Source organism: Mya arenaria, chromosome 7 (genome assembly GCF_026914265.1).
Source record: "Mya arenaria isolate MELC-2E11 chromosome 7, ASM2691426v1".
Taxonomy (NCBI): Eukaryota; Metazoa; Mollusca; class Bivalvia; order Myida; family Myidae; genus Mya; species Mya arenaria.
The window spans coordinates 41,826,707-41,850,592 of NC_069128.1; the positions used below are offsets into that span (position 1 = coordinate 41,826,707).

Genomic DNA, 23,886 nt, shown 5'->3' on the forward strand with positions numbered 1-23,886 from the left:
CTGACCAACCATCGTGGTACATGTTGAAATGTCTCACAAGCTTTCAAACTGGGTTTTTAGGAGCCTATATGGGCTCCAAATTAGGTTCCAAAATAGCTATAAGGTTTGGACAAAGTAACTGCTATGTGTTTGTCTGCGCGGTGACTTTGGGAATAGTTTATGGTTGCGCAGGAGCGTTACTTGGAAGCGTCGCCATCTCTTTCCTGGAACTCAAGATATTTCATTTGAATGAAACATAATTTATCTTGTTTTATTGGCAACCTCTGCAGACTTTTCAATCGATTGTGCACACCACCAACCTCCTACGTGCCCATTTAAATACAGAAGATGAATAAAAAGAAATAGCGGAGAACGCTTAGGTCTTAAACGAGAGGAACTTTCATTGGTTTCTCTGTTGTCTGAAACTCACTATATTTAACCCACGTTTAGATGTGACTGGCTCCAGATTTGTGCATGGTAGAATCATTTAAATCTTGTGAACCAAGATTCATGTAAATGTTTTCAACATCGGTTTTGAACCACGTAATCGGGCAGACAGCCACGCCAACAGTGTTTGTATGGCAGTACCTTATATTTGATTATAAGGAAACCAGGCAAACACGGTGTTTGTATGGCAATACCTTATATTTGATTATAAGGAAACCAGGCAAACACGGTGTTTGTATGGCAATACCTTATATTTGATTATAAGGAAACCAGGCAAACACGGTGTTTGTATGGCAATACCTTATATTTGATTATAAGGAAACCACGCCAACACGGTGTTTGTATGGCAATACCTTATATTAGATTATAAGGAAACCAGGCAAACACGGTGTTTGTATGGCAATACCTTATATTAGATTATAAGGAAACCACGCCAACACGGTGTTTGTATGGCAATACCTTATATTTGATTATAAGGAAACCACGCCAACACGGTGTTTGTATGGCAATACCTTATATTAGATTATAAGGAAACCACGCCAACACGGTGTTTGTATGGCAGTACCTTATATTAGATTATAAGGAAACCACGCCAACACGGTGTTTGTATGGCAGTACCTTATATTTGATTATAAGGAAACCACGCCAACACGGTGTTTGTATGACAGTACCATATATTTGATTATAAGGAAACCACGCCAACACGGTGTTTGTATGGCAGTACCTTATATTTGATTATAAGGAAACCACGCCAACACGGTGTTTGTATGGCAGTACCTTATATTTGATTATAAGGAAACCACGCCAACACGGTGTTTGTATGGCAGTACCTTATATTTGATTATAAGGAAACCACGCCAACACGGTGTTTGTATGGCAATACCTTATATTTGATTATAAGGAAACCACGCCAACACGGTGTTTGTATGGCAATACCTTATATTTGATTATAAGGAAACCACGCCAACACGGTGTTTGTATGGCAATACCTTATATTTGATTATAAGGAAACCACGCCAACACGGTGTTTGTATGGCAATACCTTATATTTGATTATAAGGAAACCACGCCAACACGGTGTTTGTATGGCAGTACCTTATATTTGATTATAAGGAAACCACGCCAACACGGTGTTTGTATGGCAGTACCTTATATTTGATTATAAGGAAACCAGGCAAACACGGTGTTTGTATGGCAGTACCTTATATTTGATTATAAGGAAACCACGCCAACACGGTGTTTGTATGGCAGTACCTTATATTTGATTATAAGGAAACCACGCCAACACGGTGTTTGTATGGCAATACCTTATATCTGATTATAAGGAAACCACGCCAACACGGTGTTTGTATGGCAATACCTTATATCTGATTATAAGGAAACCACGCCAACACGGTGTTTGTATGGCAATACCTTATATTTTATTATAAGGAAACCACGCCAACACGGTGTTTGTATGGCAATAGCTTATATTTTATTATAAGGAAACCACGCCAACACGGTGTTTGTATGGCAATAGCTTATATTTGATTATAAGGAAACCACGCCAACACTGTGTTTGTATGGCAATAGCTTATATTTGATTATAAGGAAACCACGCCAACACTGTGTTTGTATGGCAGTACCTTATATTTGATTATAAGGAAACCACGCCAACACGGTGTTTGTATGGAAGTACCTTATATTTGATTATAAGGAAACCACGCCAACACGGTGTTTGTATGGCAGTACCTTATATTTGATAATAAGGAAACCACGCCAACACGGTGTTTGTATGGCAATACCTTATATTTGATTATAAGGAAACCACGCCAACACGGTGTTTGTATGGCAGTACCTTATATTTGATTATAAGGAAACCACGCCAACACGGTGTTTGTATGGCAGTACCTTATATTTGATTATAAGGAAACCACGCCAACACGGTGCTTGTATGGCAGTACCTTATATTTGATTATAAGCCAACACAGTGTTTGTATGGCAATACCTTATATTTGATTATAAGGATAAATCATTACCCAAATACTAACAGTTCATGTTTATTGATTTATTGTCAATAACAGAAAATAAAAATTGAAATTTGCGTTTTCTATCATTTCATACACACTAGTATACATACATGTACATGTTTCTTTGAAAGTATCTTCAGTCACTTTGCCTTGACAGTCTGTATTTCCATATATTAAAACATTCTAACAAAGGGGAAACAAGAGTGTCATTGAAAGAATTCCCATGCTCATCTATTGTTTTCTTTATATTTTAAAATGGGGCATAACTCAAACATTTTTAAGTCTCAGTCATGGGCCTTGCTGTATATGTTCACATTGTCTCTCTGATAAACATGTGTTCTAAGTTTTATTTGAATATCTTCAATTTTGTATGTCTTTTGAGTTATAGGCAAGGTTATTTCTTTTGCATTTCAAGAACGCTGACATTAAAGACACCTGACCAAAGCTATGACAATACATAGACTCATTTCTATGGAAAACAGACAGGCTAATGAAATGAAAGTGTAACATATGAATTGACTATTCAGCAGCAACAAAGTATTTTTAAAATGCATACATATAACAATTTGAAGACTCCATAACTATTTCATATCCTGTGTAGTCTGTATATTTATAATTTAAAGATAAAATTACATTGCTTTACTTCAAAACTTATTAAATACATCTTTTAATATATTCTATTGTCTTTTTCTTATACAACAATACTTTTAATAGTTTTTTCTTTGGTGAACAGGATAAAACTGTGGAGGAAATTCCAGATTGATATAAGGGAATTCCCTACAGTGTTTACCGATCAGGAATCTTGTGTCAATTTATTACCCGATCCCAGAACAACATGCGATTGTTCACAAACCTTAGTTTAATTGTCCTTGGGATACTGATATTAAGTCTATGGACCAAGGTTGTGTACTAGAAAAATTGATAGGAAGAGAGAATTTCAGATCTATCTTTCTAGTTTAGATTGCCCATAGAGAAAATATCCTTAGGCGGTGAACACTTTTTATTAAATGGGCATTTTGTTTTCAGACCGAGCAAAACGTTGACACAAGATCAAGAGCACTGGAGAGAAATCCCCTTTATTCCAAATTTTTCAATTTCCTCCACTGTAAAAGAAACAAATGGTTATAAAAGGACTTCACACTTTTTTTTTCTTCTCCATATTACTAATATATAGTCATTAACTACAATTTTATACGCCAAAATTTGATTCATGACTTCCTGTTCCAAACATACATGTATCTGGTTACATTAATACAAGTTAGTTCATGAAGAACCCCCCCCCCCCCCCCCCCAGATTATCAGAACCATGAAGGTATAAACAGTGATTGAAATTAACACAAGCCTTCAACTGGTTAAATGCTTTTTGAGCTTGTTCAAATTCTGGATAATATATAGCTAGACTTGTTATTTTTTTAATGCCAAACACTAATGGAAGAGTTAGGGCTTATTTATTCAAAAGTATGATTTTGATGACTGTATATATAAACATATTTTGATGTGTTTTAAACACACTAAAAATGTCTAGTAGGTATTTTATATCTCCACTCTTCATACATTCAAATGACAAGTACCAAAAATGTCCCATAATTCCCTGAAACTCATTTTCAACTGTTAATTCAATTTTGCCAAGAATGTATCACAGTTTGCTAACAACACTCTCCATAGGAACTGTTCAAATGTCAAGAAGTCCCTAGTTTCTACTTCTTCCTCATCTTTTCCCTTGTCTCTTAGAAGTCCTTGTGCCTTTAATAGTTCCTTGTGGCTTTGAAACATCTTTCATACCCTTTTTTACCTCCTCAGAAAATGTACTTGTAAATCGACCGATGGATGTATTAGCACCTGACTTCATCTTGCTTTGGTCTACTGCATCTTTAAAGTGATTTTTGCCTACAAAACATAAATGTATGTATATATGTTGGGACAGGCTTATCAACAAGTTTAAGACAAAATATCTATTATCAATAAAATTGAATGAATAAAGGCAAGTGTCAGAAATCAAAACAAACTGTTACTTTCCAAATTCAATCAGACGTATCCATTTCATTAAAACTGCTTGTTTTAAAGTGACTCACTTATGGTTTGTAAAATGCACATTTCTTTTAATTACGAAATAAAGTCTGGCAAATCATAAGGAGTGTTAAAACAAAAATACAAAAAGCTTGAACCCTTCAGCAAATGTTGGTATTTGCTCAAATATCGTCTTTAAAGACCACAATTTTCATTAGCTTAATTAGCAATTGAAAATTAATGACGGCTGAGGTGTTGCATGTTTGATTAATTGACATTATCACGTGATGTTTTCAATGTATCATTAAGAGGTCACCATATCAACCACCTTTGTTAAAGTCCCGGTGGCCGTGTGGACTAGCCGGCTATTTTATAATTTTTCACTGACTTTACCAGTGTGGGTTCGAACCTAAAACCAAAATACATTTTTATACTCTAACTGTATTTTTTTTCTGCAATTTTGATATCATAGAGTAAAATAATGATAAAAATTTTCAGATGAATTACCGGAGACTAATGTTTGGTCCAAAAACATGAGTGAGTCTAATTAATATCTATAAAATTGAATGAATATAGGCCAGTGTCAGAAATCAAATCAAACTTTTATTTTCCAAATTCAACAGACGAACACATTTCATTATGAAACTGTTTCAAATGACTGAGTCTATCGCATGTGAACCAATAATGAAAGTTTTGAAAAATTCATCAGTTGATAAGCATGTCCATTAAATGGCCCCAATTTTAAAAACAGGTTATTTATTATTTTAGTACATTCTTGAAATCCAATTTTTTACATGATTTTAATGCCATATTTTGAAAAACAACAACAATGACTATTAAGCTCAACAGAAATGAGGAATTCTAGTAAGAAATTTTCTTTTGGTCTAAAAGCTGCACTCTCACAGATTGACAATTTATATTTCTTTGTCTCAGAATCAGCTGATTTGGGAATCAATGTTTTTAACTCGGTCATATAAGATAACTCACAATAGAACAGATCTAAATTGTTTGCAAAACTGCTAAGTACCAGTTTTAGCAATAAAACATCAATAACTGAACGAAGAAACGTAAACTACAATCTGCTCTCTTGTCAGCTGAGTCTTATTTCACTGGTTTCCAGGTTATCAAAAAAGCAAACACAAATTAGAGGAAGGGACACGGGTCTTGCACGCGACACGTCTTATTGGTATATCGAACACATGTGACAAGTTATTTTAAAATCTGTCTATACAAGGGAAAGCTACAGCCCGGACACGACAACCTATACTCTATGTCCTTATATGCAGCATTCCATTGTGAATAAACACTAAGTGTGACCTTGACCTTAGAGGTAGGGACATGGGTCTTGCACACGACATGTCGTTTGGATAACGACACGAGTTATTGAGCCGGGCACATGGACAAACGGATTGACGGATGGACAGACGGTGTGATTTTAATATGCCCACCTTCGGGGGCATACAAACTATGTCAAAACCAATCAATCTGTGATAGTGCAGCTTTAACAATGCAAGTACCTCTCAAATACATGGAAACAGCAGACTTTGCTGCCCGCCGCATAGGCCAACTGTCAGCAAGCTGAAACAAGTAAATATAAATGTAATATTCGTTATTATATGATTGTAAAGATTTTTATTAATTTTTTTTTTTTGTAGCAATGCCACCATCCTTCGGAAAAAATGTAGACTAAAGTATAAATTGAAATAGTTCAAGTTTTCATTTGCTACACTTCACATTATGTCATTAATGAATTATGCAATTTTATAACAAGAAAATAATTACATAATTGAAGAAGGTAAAATTAAAATACTCTCACCTTCTGAATTATTCTTGGATCATTCATAAACGCCCTGAAAGTGGAAATATCAAATTTACATGTTACTGTTAACAAGTACCTTAATGAATCCGAAAAAATAATGACTTGCAGAACATGTGGCTCTTAAGTCTTAAAGGAACACAATTTAGATTGATGCAAAACATTTTCATGTTTAACTCATTTGACTTTAATGATACTATTAACATTTCTTAAATTAATAGCTACATTTGTATGTGGCCACAAATTCGACAGATAAAAAAGCACCAAAATATTGTTTATATTTTTGTCTGTACCATTTTTTTTTGGCTTTGATCATTGAAGTCAAATGAGGTTTGCATTAAAATTGAAAATTTGCATCAGCCTTAATGGACGACATTCTAAGAGTCGACTGACTTCTTGGCAGACTCAAGACTGGGTTCAGAAAGCAATTATCAAAATGATTAATAACACTCTGAACACACATTATTGGAGCTATGAGCACTCCCAACAGTTTTCATCAAAATGAGACCTTTGCATGAACAAGCCTTAATTCCTACCTAATCTACTTGGCAAGATTTTATATGTATTTAATGCATACTACTGCACTAGCTTAAAAGCTGTGTCAATTTCCTTTGACCAAGAACTGAGCAAACTTCTCAATATTTAGTTAAAGCATTATTCTTTAAGGATATATATCATTTAAAAAACACATTTTACATAAATATGGTTTTAGCCCAGTTTTGAAAATGACAGAGTACTGGTTGAGAAGCAGTTTCCGACAGAAAGCAGTTTCCGACAAATCATACTTTCTTTAGATCTTCATAGAGAAGGTACTGCAATTCATCTATATGATAACTAGGCAATCAAAAGTTGAAATTCTTACCGAGACACGTTACTTACTTTTATTATTATCTAATGTTTAATGTTTATTTTTTATTTTGTACACAAACTTGCATGAGGGGGATCGTCACGCGCACCGTATTGCGCATGCGTGTGAACCTAATTTGCATATTTATGAATAGCTACAAGGTTTTCCTAAATTGATTTATACAAACGATGATATTGTGTACATATTTGTGAACACTGGTGTCATGCTTGTTTCGCACCCACATTCACTAAAATGTATACCAACACAAGTTTCTATCAGAAATGAATCAAAATATCATTGGTATTCAGTGTCTGCCTGATTTCGAGTATGAATTGACTATCGTAAATTTTAAAGTTTAAATTGTAAATGCTGAAGAATGAAATAATATTTCTCTTATTACAGTATTATATTAAGTATATTTAATAAACGGATAATAAAAGCACACAATAGGCACCTTAAATCTGCCCCGCATTCGATTTGTCGGAAACTGCTTCTCATCACAAGCTAATCAGAACAATGTAAGTACCCTCTTTGCGCCCCTATTAGATACACTATATGTGACGTCACACATGTGAAAAATATATCAACAATAGCAGCTTGAGATGTAGTTATCTAAATTGTGAACAATTTTAGTAGGTATTTAAACACGTATAAATAATTCAATAAAAACGTATAAAAACTGTCGGAAACTGCTTCTCAACCAGTAAAGAAAAGGAACAGTTCTATGGGACACATTTTGTCGGGATGTGAAGAATTTTTAAATAACATTACGAATTTCACAGATAATGTTAGAAATTGTACATATTTATGAAGTAATATTAGATTTGGAAAGCCCAAAAGGTCAAGTTTGTATGAAATTATGATAACATTTAAAGTTTGGATCAATTTTAACAAAAAAAAGAAAGATTTAATTATCTTAAGCATTTAAAACTATGAGGAAATGAGGGTGCACGTGATGGTCTTTGGACTACTGGGAGGGCAGAAGTGTGCTACCAAATTTGAGTTCCTACTGGGACAAACAACAAATCCTACTCCCTATGTTTAATAGTCAATAAGGCTTAACTAACTACTTAAAAAACTGTTGTGTGCTTTAAATTATAAAAAAATATAAAATGACGAAGACAGACGAAGAGTTAGAATGAATTACCCAAAAAATCTCCTCCATGGCATGATTGAAGAATGTTTGTAAAACTCTGTTCTGACTAAATATATTATAATTATCACATGAAAATAGTTATTTGTTCAGTAAAACACATACTGTTCATGAATTATGCAATGACCAAGATTTCAAGTTCATTTAATTTCGAAAACCATTGACTGCTACTTAATATAATGCACATTTTAAGATGTTCCGAAAAGAAAACAATAAAATAAGAGAAGAGTGTATAGTATATATATATATACATCTTTATTTTATTTAAAATTCAACTGGTAAAAATATATATTTTACTTTTTTGTTTAAATATTTTATCTGTGTGCATCATTCTTCATGGTGGTCATGTGACACAGACATTTTGCATAATTTTGTTAAGCTTCCGGTTTCAAGATCAATATTGCAATTTATAAATAATCTTTCAGTGACAACATTCAAGGTAACTAAAGAAATTATATGATATTGATTTTTTTAGGTTGCGTGATCACGGCATTAACAATTGACTCTAGTAAGATGCCTTTCACACTGGGTTTCTGTATATGTTTTCTATATAGATTACATACCACTTGTCACACTCTGAACTTAGTTCTAACTCTATGCTAATGTCACCAAGGATTATTTTGTATCTATTTTTCACATTCATAGTGTCACTCATACTTCATCACTACAGAAATATGTTTTATAGCCATGTTATTAGCCTGAACTGCTCAACAATGAGCATTCGTCAGTTTATCAGACATGGGCTGTAGTCCACCTAAATGGGCGTCATTAATGCACCAGTCAATTGTAACCATGGCCCCCCCCCCCCCCAGGTCCGGGGGTAAACCGGGTATATACAGGGAAAAGGGCCGGGTTATTTTACCTTCAGGTGGCCCTGAAGTGCTGGGTGAATGCAGTGGTTTTGTCTTCGCGTAAAATATAGCGGGGAATGGGTCTTATCTAAGATCCCTTGGGTGCGAGGGCATTTGGCAGGGATTTGACCATCAGTTCATCCGCGCAAGGCGGGGATTTTACCCGGGGTTGGCTGGACCGAAAGTCAAAGCCCCAGCTATTCCCCGGACCTCGGGGGCCGTGGTTACAATTGACTGGTGCATAAGTCTATTGATAATTTATGAACTTGGCAAACTCAAGCAACAGCATTACGTGGATACAGAACAAATGACAAAATATCCCTGTACACTTATTATTTTGGGCCCCTGGAATAATTGTTTTGGATGTGCAAAGGTTTTCCACTACAGGTGACAATTTGCAAGATGGAAGAAAAACATCAATGAACACACAGAATTGAAAACTGTTATGGTTAGTAACCAAATTGAAAATTAATTCAATAAATTTAATTACGGCTGTGGTGTTGCCTGATTGATTGATTGACATTATCGCATGATGTTATCAATGAGTCCATAACAGATCAACGTATCCACCACCTTTATTAAAGTCCCGGTGGACGTGTGGACTAGCCGGTTGTTTTCTACTTTTTTCTTGACTTTAATGGCGTGGGTTCGAACCCCAATTAAACCAAAATACATTTTTATGCTATAGCTGCTTTTTTTCTGCAATTTCTATAATAATGATAAAGTAAGGCTTAGTGTTTTCAGATGCATTAATGGGAAAACAAATTTTTGGTCCAAAAACATGAGCGAGTCACTTTAAAATTCTTTTTTTTAAGGTGCCTTTCCTTTGTTTCCTTGTTTGAAACAACTATAATTGTTAATTTACGATTTTAGGTATTTTGTTACTAATTTCACTAATTCACAAAATGTTGAAAAGAACTTGATTTTATATCCTAAATTGTGCTGAATTCTCATTCATTGAAATGTGTAAAATAGACCAAATATATCCTGGAATGCATTTTAAAAAATACAAACTTATGCCACTTAACACTTGATCTCTCTCATTCATCGAAATATGAAAAACAGACCACTCATATCCACGAATACATTTTAAAAAATACAAACTAATACAACAATTGGTATCTCTCATTCACTGAAATATGAAAAACAGACCAGTCATACCCACGAATGCATTTAAAAAAAACTAATTAAACAATTAACACTCTCAATTTCATTCAAATACGTAACTAGAACTGTGCCAAGAATACACTGGAATGAAGCTTTTATGCCAAAAAAGGAGAATATATTATTAGAAAAGTATACGCCTAAAAGTCATAGAATGAATAGTATTTTGTTATTGTATAGCAGGCAAATCATATAGTATTTGAAGCATTAGCAATGCGAAACCTGATAAACAATTATTTTGACATTCAGACAATCATTTTTGTTTCTTGATAATATCTCATAAAAGTAATGTCAAAAATACACCATTAATAATAATAAGCGTGCTCAGAGTCATGCAGGTTATAATAACAAAACTTGCAGGCGATGGGAAACTTGCAGAACTTTGGTAATAATTTCTGGAACATCTTGGGCTAAACTCAGAGTGAATATCATTATGTTGCCTTCCTACCAGAGCCTCCATTATTTTGACCCACAATAATCTTATAAATATAGCGATCTAAAAATAGTAGTATTCTGCTAAAAATAAAACGCTGGAATTCAGAAATACAGCGCGGAAATAGCCAAACAAGCAAAATCTCATACACAGACCGCAATTATAACTAATCTATTTTTATGGTTTCGACGTCATTCTGGTAAACATAGAGCGCATTGTCACAAAGTCTTAAAAGCATATGATTTGTGTACAACAATATTGTGTGCCTTAAAAGGGAAATTTATTTGAGTTTATGTTATATGGTAAAGCATCATCAAATTAGATAAGAGCTCTATTTTTGAATAATTACGGTACTCAACTCTGTGAATATTTTTTTGTGTTAGAAAATGCTTTTGCTGAAAAGTGTATAAATGCTTTTAAAAACTGGCTTATATTAAAGTTGGATTTACGAAATTTTGTACAAATGAGTGTTTGGCCCAGTAACTTTTTTGTGTTTTTTTCATTAAGTAAGAAATAACTCAATTTTAACAAAATAAACACCCCCTCACAAATTTAAACAAAATTAACACCCCCTCACAAATTTAAACAAAATTAACACCCCCTCCCAAATTTAAACAAAATTAACACCCCCTCCCAAATTTAAACAAAATTACCCCCCCCCCCCCCCCCATTTAAACAAAATTAATACCCCCTCCCAAATTTAAACAAAATTAACAACCATCCCCCTCCCAAATTTGAACAAAATTAATACCCTCCCCCCTCCCAAATATAAACAAAATTACCCCCCCCCATTTAAACAAAATTAACACCCCCTCCCAAATTTAAACAAAATTAACAACCATCCCCCCCTCCCAAATTTAAACAAAATTAATACCCCCCCCCTCCCAAATATAAACAAAATTACCCCCCCCCCATTTAAACAAAATTAACACCCCTTTCCAAATTTAAACAAAATTAACAACCATTCCCCCTCCCAAATTTAAACAAAATTAATACCCCCCCCCCCTCCCAAATATAAACAAAATTACCCCCCCCCCCCCTCCATTTAAACAAAATTAACACCCCCTCCCAAATTTAAACAAAATTAACAACCATCCACCCTCCCAAATTTAAACAAAATTAACACCCTCCCCTCTCCCAAATTTGAACAAAATCAAATCCCCCACCCTCCCAAAAATAACGTCTGCGAATGAGGCCATTAAATAACAGATCCAAGGTCAGTGAGTTTCATAAAAGGAATATGTGGGTCATTTCATTAAAGATCTGAGTTGGGTTTAGACGTAAATTGAAATAAACTTAGTGCCATAGTTGCATTATTTTGCTACAAATTTAAGTGAACTGAACTTCAGCAAGTGTCTTAATGAACACAATGTTGAGGATATATAAATATAATCAATGTTGTGCCATTTATACAGTTTTAAGATTGTCGAACTTGCGACTAAAATCCTGGACTCAAATAACGCCCTGAGTCATCGTATCAGTTTATGATATTGGATGCATTTAAAAAGAAGACAAGGCATTGGAATATCTGCTGGATAATCTTTCCCTGGTTTTTCCAGGGGGAGGAATATCGGCACTAGTTGCCGGCGTATTGATTTAGACCCCGGCAGACTTGCCTGTTTGCATTTCATGATTTGGTATTGGAAAGTGTTGGACATCACTTATGGAGCTAAATTACTTCCCATATGGTAACATTTGTTTAATTAAGTTTATTATTTTTGAAAGCAGTGTAATTATTCTGTAAGTCATTTAATTTGTGAGATGATTGCATAGTTATTTCTTACAAATTTCCTCGATAAATGTGTATTATTGAGAAACATTATTTGCTTTGCTGGAATTTATCGAAAGCATTAGTGCTTATTGCTTTGTGTTAAAAATTAAAGTTTGTTTTATTGTAAAATTCACAATTCATTCTAATGCTATTAAGCATGCATAATGCTGGATAGCTCGTGTTATGAAGCAGGTTTTTCCCACCAATGTTTTGGGGAAATTACCTATTCCCAATAGAATTGGGAATTTTTATAATAGCATTGTATTTAACAAATATGGTAAATACTTATTTAAGTTGAATAAACTCAAATACGTACCTCTTTAAACAACTTGTGGGCTTTTACAAATTAAACAGCAATAAACTACTATTTCTTAAACTTAACATCTGGATTTTTTTTTTTTTATGATTTCTGATTGGATATTTTTAGTCAACATTTTTGGAAAAAGAATATTTTTTGGCATTGGAAACATTTGATATTCATGGGCAAAATAACACATATAATAATTGTTAAAAAAAAAACTACTGTGAGACTATGTTCATTTTGAATGTGACTGTTTGCCATTTATTCTATTAATAAACTTGGCATCGATGTGTACAATGCATTGAAACTTACTAACTGAAGTACCACATAGTTTACAATTTATTTAAGTTTAGCAGTTATTTCATATTTTTCCATTAAAAAAGATTACTGGGTATGTCTACCAGGTAGAATTAATTCCTTATGCGTAATTGGCTAGTCGGTGTTATCACGTGATATTACCGAGGAAGGTGTATAGCTTAATTATGTCACCTGATTAGTATAAGCCTTGGTAGCTCAGTGAGTAAGACGCTGGAATTCAATTTTGGCGACGCGGGTTCGAACCCGGTCTCCGACACAATTTTTTCTTTTTACATTTTGGTACTTTTTTTTACAATTATGATATCAAAGCGTAACACATTCTATTAAACAATTGTCCTGAGATTCGTTACAGAAAAAAACTTTTTTTGGTGCCAATCTGTGACACAGTCCCTTTAAGAAGGTACAACAAATGGACCAACAAATTTAAGATTAAAAGAGTTGTCTGGTAATGGCAGTGGTTAGCGCACTCGCTTCTCACCAAGATGATCTGTGGGTTCGATTCCCAGACTGGACACAGTTTGGGTAGCAGTTGCCAAGCAGGAGAAATGGGTTTTCTCCAGGTACTCTGGTTTCTCGCAACACATTTTATCCACACTCCTGCGCAACATCGTGTCAACAAGAGTGACTTAGTATAAGTTACCATAACTTAATTCACAATTGTTGCAAAGTAAACAATGTTTAAATTAGATAGGCAAGTCATACATGTTTCAGATTTAAAGCTTGTCTGTTTTTCTAAGAGTTATTTATTATCATACCTTTGGCCTAGTTATTGGTGTCAGCGTGCAAATACTTCTATCTTGGCCATATCTCAAAAGCTGTTTGAAATTCAAATGAAACTTGGTATACACATTGCAATTTAAAATATGCACATTTATAACAAGGCCCATAACTGTGGCTTTAATAATTATTGAGTTATGCCATTTTTTGACTGAAAAAAAAACAGATGAGCATTGACATTCTCTCCACGGTGCTCTTGTTAGAACAATTCTCTCCCTAGACAAGTACAAGCTAATGAGCATGTTTTGATATACAGAAGCATAAGGAATGTAAATTATTCCCTGGTGATGCTTTGTACTGATGTTTTGTATTGAAATCAATGACATTTGTTATATTGTTTCCTTGTCCATTTATATATACAACCTTTAAAGATAATTATCATTTTTTTACCATATGTCATTTTGTATTTTTGTTTCTTTTTGTGGTATTGTCATGCCAAATTATGTTACTTTTCACCTAAGGTTGCACTAAATTGATATTTCTTTTGTCTGATTTCAGGCGCCTGTTTTAAGTTCAAGTGACTGCTTCAATTTTCACCTAAACATTAACCAAAAAAGTGATAATATTTTGATGCACTTTGATACAGAAGAATCTTTCAACAAGTTAACAATGAGTTGAATCATTGTTCAAAATGTTGTTAAAGTTAACAAGGTTGTTAACATCATTGTTGTTAACTATAAAAAATGTACTGTTCTCAAAGTTTCATTGATACACTTGTGATCTGCAGTATTTAAACAAGATTTGAGACACCTGTTGCACCTGTACTTGTTTTTTTTTCTAGCATGCCATAAATAATTTTACCTTTAAAGGTTTACGATGATGTTGTTAATCATGTTGTTAACTTTAATATCACAGTTATATAATTTAATACTCTGTGGATTATTTTCTTCAAATTACACTTAGAACAGGAGAGTAAAGTTAAATTGTTTAAGTATTAAGTATATAGGTAATGTGAAGGTTTCCGTTACACTCAATCCTAGTTATTTAGCCTATGAAAAAATTGTATTTCTATCTTGCCCGTTCATTCAAAATTACTTCGGCAAAAATCTGTTTGACATAAAAATAAACTGGTTTGTCCTAAGCAGTGTTTTCTGACGATTTGCATTGTAAGTAACACTTGTACTTGATTCTGTTTACACTACATAAGTATGGTAGGAAAATTTTCTGTCGACTATACAATTTTTGTTATCGTCTTGGTGCTGTGTGCTTAAACTCTTGTTACATTTTCATGAATATTAACGAGTTTGGGTAAAAAATTCTTCTTCCAATAAAATTGCATCTTACTATATAATACTCTTTAACTTTGAAAATTAACCATGACATCATACATCTAATTTTGTTACTACTAAGATATAGATAAAACACACCATGTAATTGTATTGGCTTAGATTTCAATCAACACAAATGAAACTACCCCAATAATTTATGATTACAAAATTTGCCTATCAAAATGTTCCACGGCTCCAATGAATCAGAGTTTAATAGTATACCAGAGGATGTATATTATCCAAATATGGACATGCAGATGTGATTTCAAAGAAATAAGATGTAATGATTGAAAAACATTATCATCTTTTTCATATTTACTAGCGTTTTACTTAAAGAGTTATGGAAGGGTGCTGGACCCTGTCTTTTTTTTTGGTGGCACCCTTCTGCCCTCATGCAGACGAACATTGACACCCTCCTGCCATTGTAGAATTAAATAATTTAGATATTCAAATATTTCTTTTGTTTTTATTAAAACTTGAAATATGGTCATAAATTCATGACATAAAATTATGGCAGTTGAAACCTAACATTTTACTTCAACTTAGCACAATTCCTTACATTTTCTGTGAAATTCATAATGTGTAAGTGCTTCACAACCGAATAGATATGCCCTTTCTCCCCTAGGATCCTGTCCTTTTTCTGAAGCTTCCTGCCCTTTTTAGAACCTGGCTAAAACCCTATATTTACAAGTATGTAAATGCAAAAAGCAAGTTTCAAATTCACTGATTAAATGTAGTCTCAGAACGTCATATTGTTAAGAACATTTCAAATAATGTTTTAGTCCACCTCAACAGAGAAAAACATCTCAGCTGCATATTTTCCTGAAATTGACCAGTTTGTCCCAGAAATGTCACCGCTAAAATATTGTCTCCGAAGGGTGCAGTGTTTAGAACCTGTGGTTCAAATAAGATTTCAGCTTTGTGTTTTTTTTTCATGATTTATTAGAACAGACTCAGGCAGCGAAAGAATCTGAAAATAAATTGCAAAGGTCTTTAACTTCCTTTGATGTTCAGTTCTGTTCTTTGGACAACAGATTTGCTTGAATAAAAAAGACATTTGTTATGTTTGTTCAGCTGTGTAATTAATATTTGTGTAAATTTATAGTAGATCAATATTGATAATCCTTTATTACAGTTAGGTCTATTTTTATAATAATACTGGCATAAAATATATTCACTTTGTGGTCTGCAATAGGACTTAGTGTTTATTCAAATTTTTCATTAAAATCAAGTACAGTAAAACTACTGTCGATCGAACAAGCAGTCGTTCGAGAACCGGCGTTCCCTCTAGGTCGGAGCTTGGTCCCGAACTTTTTTCCTTCTATTTTCATATAAAATATACCTACACTGCATCGAAACCTAATTTTGTCAAGGAGTCGAGCAATATTTTCGGTCCCAAGTACACTAATCATGCACAAAACCTTATGGCTCCCTCGAGGTCATAATTTCACACTTGTTCCTGAACGCGTGTTTCAAAATAAACAAACAATTGCTAATTTGCTAGGTATCAAAACTTTCGCAAGTTGTATAAATTGCAATGACAGTTGGAAGGCAATTTGATAAGGTGTGAAAACCCGTTTAACACTGTTAACGCATGACCAATATTAGTTGATATAGGCATTTTAGAAGATAATTATGTGGAGTAAATGACGAGAAGTTAATTAGAAATTAGAAGTTTAGAAATGTAAATGAGTAATAAAAAAATGAATAAACACTTCCATATCCAACATCGGAATCCCTGAAAAGAATTCTTTTTTGCTTTGCAAGATGGCCATTTTGTAAAAAAAAAATCGTTTTATTGATTTATTGATATTTCTTTTACATTTTATATTTAGTATACATATAGTATGCGACAGCCTTTGAACAGCGATTTTCACAACGCAACACATATTGGTGTTTTAGTAAAGAGACTACTTTATACTTGAAACACACTGAAATATATTTCATAAAAGACTTGAGAATTAAAAATCGGGTCGTTCGAAACATCGGTTCCCTCGAGGTTTAGGCTGGGTCCCCTGTAACCGAAACAATCTGTATATCCTTGCCTGCCATGCGTTCAGTAAACCTGTATGCGACGAACGTTTGCTGTTTGGTGCCCTGCTTACAGTGTATGCGCTGCGTTGCAACAGGGATACAAAACAAAGCGTTTGAAAGCATTTTGTCAATGCTCGCCTATTGAATGCACTGCAGGTGTGTCTCTTTTAACTGTTGGTTTAGTTTTCATGTGTTTGCTTTAACGACACATAATGAAATGTTCAAGACTGTCATCTGGATTTTGACAATATGATTAAACTGGTTAATCGATTTCACAATTTTTTTGATGGGCGATCTTTCAAGGGTTTTTTTCGCAAGTATTTTGGAGAAAGGATTCCACCCAATTTTGGGAAAAATAATCGTGTTTTGTGTCAATTTATTAATTTTCAAGCCAAGTTACTTTCATATAAACCCCCCTACCACAGGTACAATTTTGAAAAATGTCATTAGCATTTGTGTTAGTTAGTATTACCAGTCAACATGTACTCAACTATGTTCACGATGGTATTTAAAAAAAAAAATGTTTCTGTTTTATTTTTTGATGGTCATTGTGAAAAACATATGCTAGATTGCATTGGGAATGGGGCGGAATATCTGGAAGGGCCAACAACCCCTGATTTAACATTTGATTGGTAAATATTGCAGTGGCTACTGTAGTTTTCATTGCAGTATTTGATTTTCTGTAGGAGAGCACAAATGCAGTATTGAACCTAATTTTTTTCCGACCGCCAGCCTGTTGGGACCAGTGGGTCCCGTTAATGCAAATTTCAGTCTGGCATTTCTGTCACCATATCTGCAGTCGGTTCTTAATCAGGTCTTATAACTGTCTAATATATCATTTGCATTTGTCTGTTGTTTCCCGGTAGAGTATATATTGTATCTCTCATGCGACATCTGTTTATCTCCATATTTTTAGCATTAATATATGATTGCCCACAGACCAAATCAACTAATAAAAACAGATTTTTAACAAATAAAAATGTGAGCAAGAAGGCAAAATAAATATGAAAACACAAAGCTTATTATTTTTTTGTTTTTTAAAAACTTGGGATATTGTGAAAGCTTGGTGTCATTGTCTTCATAGTGCAAAAACTTTAATAACTTCAGAAAAAATATTCAAGATATTCAAATGAAACTTGGTACAAATGTTATCAGAGATAAAACACAAATGTACAACAAGGCTCATTATCATTACTCTAGTTATTTATTATTGGCAACATATACATGTAGCCTTTATTAGTCGGAAGAATTCAAGCTAAAACTTTAACTAGGTCATAAAATAATAACTGTTCAAGATAAGGACATGAAATTTGGTATACATGTTATCAATGACAATGTTTGCATATTTTGCTAGGCCTGAAACTTGATCTTGCTTTAATAATCTTTGAATTATGCCCATTATTTGGCTAACATCAAACACACAGACAAACGAGCTTCGCTGCACTTCTGTTTACCTGTTATGAATGAAGGGTTAGAATGAAAATAACTTGATACATAGCGTAATGCCATCTTTTATGTAAATGTGTTTTCAGTACCAGTACGGGTTCTCAAAAGGAACCAATATTGACAACCGTTATCTACATCTTTGCAGCATTAAATTTTCTACTTTAAATTTTCCCTGAATGTCCAAATTATCTCTGTTTTAGTTGTTACTGATATGCATTTTGTTTGACGAAGCGATAGACTGAACATGAAAGTTTATTGCTAAGATAAGGCTAATATTTTGCTTGATTCAGGGAAAAACTGGTGATGACATCCATTTTCTCCATAATTTTACCATCAGCATCAATTCTCTCTTGACTGCTCTGATTTCTGTTTTAGTCTCATTGCTGACATTCATTCTGGTCAGCGAAGCAACGAGGTGTCGTGTGGCTCATGATTTCTGTATTATATGGAAGTCAATGAAGCTAATACCAATAATTCATGCTTTCAGATGGAATTAAATCCTAGTGACATGTGAATTTGCTGTGAATTCTCATAAATCTGTTCAAGTTGTTGCTGATATGCATTTTGTTTGACGAAGAGACAGTGTGAACATGAAAGTTTATTACCTAGATAAGGCTAATATTTTGCGTAATTCAGGGAAATATTTCAATTCCTTTTAATTAAGTGGTAATTTGTGTAATATACTGACAGTATAAAAACATTTTATTGTGCGCTCAATTGTAATGAGCATAAATTCCAAATGAAGTTTGCCTTAATGACCAGTTTATAAAATTAATGAATGTGCACGGTACAAACTGTGCTCGGTACAAATTGAAGGTACTCGCTCAAAAATTAGTTTTCCTGGCAATGAATCTGAAAACACTTATAATATCAATATTTTACTTTATGGTATCGAAATTTTGAAAAAAAATACAGTTATAATATAAAAAGGTAGTTTGGTTTTAGTGGACCCACGCCAGTTAACTAAAAAAAAATTATATGAATTTGACGCCTAAACCACAAGGCCACTGGTACTTTAACGAATGTGGTAGATATTTTGACATCTTAGCATTATATTGATAACAATAGTTGTAATGTCAATCAACTGATCATGCAACAACAAAGCTAATGTTAAGTGATTATTACTGGTAGCATGCACTAGTGAAAATTGTGGTCTTCAAAGACGATTTTTGCGCAAATATCAACATTTGCTGAAGGGTTCCAGATTTTGGTATCTTAGTTTTAACACTCCTAATGACTTGCCACACTTTATTTCGTCATACATTAAAGTGCATTTACAGAAACATCAGCAAGTACCTTTAAAGCTGCACTCTCACAGATTGAACATTTTGACAACTTTCTTTATCTTTGTCTTGGAATTAGCCTATTTTTGCGAAAATCCATGGAAACCAGTGATATTATAAAGACTGCTGACAAAAAATTTAAGATCTCAGATTTTTATATTTATGTTCAAAAACTCATGTTTTATGCATTTTTAGCTCGACTATTCGAAGACTAAGGAGAGCTATACTACTCACCCAAGTGTCGGCGTCGGCGTCACCCCTTGGTTAAGGTTTTGTGTGCAAGCACACATAGGTGAATATCTCAGCAACTACTTGAAGTATTGCATTAAGACTTTATACAATGGTACTCAACAATCCAACCTACTTAATTAACCATGTTTGATAATTCTACTTTGCATTTAATGCGAGTAATAGGCCTTTGTTATTTGACTTAGAAATTCTGGTTAAGGTTTTGCGTGCAAGCACACATAGGTTAATATCTCAGCAACTACTTGAGGTATTGCATTGAGACTTGATACAATGGTACTCAACCATCCAACCTACTTAATTAACCAAGTTAGATAACTCTAGTTTGCATTTAATGCCAATAATAGGCCTTATATTATTTGACTTAGATATTCTGGTTAAGGTTTTGCGTGCAAGCACACATAGGTTATTATCTCAGCAACAACTTGAGGTATTGCATTGAGACTTGATACAATGATACTCAACCATCCAATCTACTTGATTAAAACCGCTAGTACTGGTTTAAGTCATAAAACATTCATTTTCGAACAGAAATATGCCAATCTGCACTCTGATCTTTTATCAGCAATCTTTTATCATTGATTTGCAGATACTTACGCAAAAATTTGCTCTTTCCAAGAAAAAAAAAAAGTTGTGAAAATGGTAAATGAAATCTCAGGTTTTATTCTTATATCAGCATAGGTTATAAGTTATAACTGACTTGTGTGTTTCATTGCGACTTGAAATAGGACATCAGTATGTATGACATCACGACCCAATATATGAATCAACTCAGTCATGTTCACCATTAACCAGAATTGAGTGCACAAAATACTTGGTTCTCAGATTGTCCTGTTCATTGATTTTTTTGGAATTATTTTCACCGCCTGGACCTTCCAAATTGGGATTTTTTTTCAACTTTGGGAAAAAAACAAAGTCATGCTGAAATTATAGCAAATAATATAAAATATGGTTTTACTTTTTTTGGCATACATTATGCTGTAAAAGAGCTACCGGGTAGTCTTAAGATTTTGGTATTTTTTTAAGAAATTTCATTGCTTTTTTATTCATGCACATAATCTGTATTTTATTACTTGGGAAAATATAATGAATTTTGGAAAAAACAACAACTCTTCTTTGCAAGAAGATGCAGAATTTAGAAGGCATTAAATTGCACCCCAAAAAAATTTCTGCTGTTTGAGGCCATGAACTATAAATCACTTTTGTCATTAAAATTTTGTGTGCGTGTGTTTTCAGACAGTACGGGTTCCCCAGAGTAGACAGCGATGACGTCCATTTTCTCCGCAATTTTAGCATCAATCCCTCTTGACTGTTCTTATTTCTGTTTTAATCTCAGTGCTGACATTCATTCTGGTCAGCGAAGCAACGGGGTGTCATGTGGCTCATTATTTCTGTATTATATGGAAGTTAATGAAGCTAATGCCAATAATTCATGCTTTCAGAAGCCGAGGAATTAAAGTCTAGTGACATTTGAATTTCCTGTCATTTTATCGATGAACTGAATTTTAATATCAAGAGCAGTATAATATCATGTCTAATAATACTAATTATTTTCCCTCCATTCCAAATCATTGGTCAAGGACATTATTTTATGGCGTTATTTTTAAATGTTAAGACGGGAGTGCAACTCAAAACATGGGTCCCCCTCCCTGCCTGAAACAAAAAATACAGAAATTGAATGTGTTAAAGGGGGTTGAGGGTTCCATCCAAGATATTTTGGCTAATATTAGTCTAAAAGAATGTATTTTTTCATGCATTCCATGAATATTCCATATTCCTTTTACCATATTGTGATAAAAAGTTCACTTGGAATCTTTTAGAGTGGACACACACAAGAGTCTGTTAGTGTACTTTCTCCGATTTGTCTTGATAACTTTTTATTATCCCCCGCCTTGAAAAGGCGAGGGGATATAGTAATGGTAGGCGCGATTCCGTGTGTGTGTGTGTGTGTGCGTCCGTCCGGCCCACATTCATTTCTTTGCATCTCCTCTTACATTTCTCATGCGATTTCTACCAAACTTTCACAGATTGATGATCATGAAGTGAAGCAGCGCATATTGTCGGGCTTTCCCGATTCGACCATTTTTGAAAGAGTTATTGCCCTTTGCTTATTTTACATTTAAAATTGGTTTCTTCGCAACTCCTCTTACGTTTTTCATGCGATTTCTACCAAACTTTCACAGATTGATGATCATAAAGTGAAGCAGCGCATATTGTTGGGCTTTCCTGATTTGACCATTTTTGAAAGAGTTATTGCCCTTTGCTTATTTTACATTTAAAATTGGTTTCTTCGCAACTCCTCTTACGTTTTTCATGCGATTTCTACCAAACTTTCACAGATTGATGATCATAATGTGAAGCAGCGCATATTGTCGGGCTTTCCCGATTCGACTATTTTTGAAAGAGTTATTGCCCTTTGCTTATTTTACATTTAAAATTGGTTTCTTCACAACTGCTCTTACGTTTTTCATGCGATTTCTACCAAACTTTCACAGATTGATGATCATAAAGTGAAGCAGTGCATATTGTCTGGCTTTCCTAATTTGACCATTTTTGAAAGAGTTATTGCCCTTTGCTTATTTTACATTTAAAATTGGTTTCTTCGCAACTGCTCTTACGTTTTTCATGCGATTTCTACCAAACTTTCACAGATTGATGTTCATAAAGTGAAGCAGCGCATATTGTCGGGCTTTCCTGATTTGATCATTTTTGAAAGAGTTATTGCCCTTTGCTTATTTTACATTTAAAATTGGTTTCTTCGTAACTCCACTTATGTTGATGACTATAAAGTGATGCAGCGCATATTGTCAGGCTTTTGCAATTTGACCGTATTTGAAAGAGTTATTGCCCTTTCTTAATTTTACGCATTTCTTATGTTCCTGAGAAACTACCCTTACCATTGATTGGCTTTCGTTACAAAAAATGCCCCATGAGGCGGGGGATATAGCAGTCTGTGACCGCTCTTGTTCTTGAATGAATGTGCCTGCATGGTACTAATTGTGCCCAGCACAAATAAAAATCAGTTTAAGACTAGTTGTTTTGTCTGTTTGTAACTATATCTGAAAAATGTTTTCAAATGAGTCTTTTTCATGTTACAGTACAGTTGAACCCTGTTGGCTCTTACTCCCAGGGACTGACAAAAATACATCGAGCCTCGAACAAATCGTGCCAAGCAGGATTGTTTACCTTCAGTATAAATAAATCGGTCCTTTACATGTAGTTCGAGCCAACAAGTTATTTGAGCCAAACGAGTTCGAGCCAACGGGGTTCGACTGTGTTATAAAAATAGGTTTTAACTGACCAGAGGCTGACCTCTGGTCAGTAGATCAGTAAATATGACATCGTGGTCAAATATATGAATCAGCTCAGTCACGTACACCATTAACTGAAACAGAGTGAACGAAATACTTGGTTCCCATTGGCTTGTTTGAAGCTATGAACTATAAATCACTTCCAATTCTGTGCGTGAGGTTTCAGACAGTTTCTGATCCCAAAAGGAATCCGTGTTGACATACTTAATTTTCATAATTTTAGCATCAATTTTCTCCTGAAATTTCTTATTTCTATTTTAGGACTGACGTTTGTACTGAATCAACAGGGCAACAGGGGGTCACGTGTCCCACGATTTCCATATTTAATGGAATTCAACGAAGCTTTGTAACACCAATAATTCATGCTTTCACAAGCAATTAAATTCTAGTGACATTTTCATTTCCTTACATTGTATTGATGAACA

The 23,886-nt window shown here is 34.0% G+C and overlaps 2 protein-coding genes across 6 annotated transcripts in view; one reads left to right on the plus strand and one right to left on the minus strand.

The window, feature by feature from the left end:
- Positions 1-2,458: 2,458 nt before the first annotated feature.
- Positions 2,459-8,419, minus strand: LOC128240046 (protein NCBP2AS2 homolog). The gene is made up of 4 exons (XM_052956531.1): positions 8,253-8,419; positions 6,259-6,292; positions 5,960-6,020; positions 2,459-4,322 (listed from the first exon to the last, which is right to left on the minus strand). Exons 1-4 carry the CDS (start codon positions 8,273-8,275, stop codon positions 4,144-4,146), a joined length of 297 nt encoding a protein of 98 aa, XP_052812491.1. The 5' UTR covers positions 8,276-8,419; the 3' UTR covers positions 2,459-4,143.
- A 192-nt stretch (positions 8,420-8,611) lies between these two features.
- The window catches only part of LOC128240572 (TBC1 domain family member 5-like), a 52,313-nt gene continuing 37,038 nt past the window's right edge, over positions 8,612-23,886 (plus strand). For all 5 annotated transcript variants that reach the window (XM_052957262.1, XM_052957264.1, XM_052957261.1 and 2 more), the window contains exon 1: positions 8,612-8,697. The gene's annotated coding sequence lies outside the window, so the exon portion shown is untranslated. The remainder of the gene's footprint in view (positions 8,698-23,886) is intronic.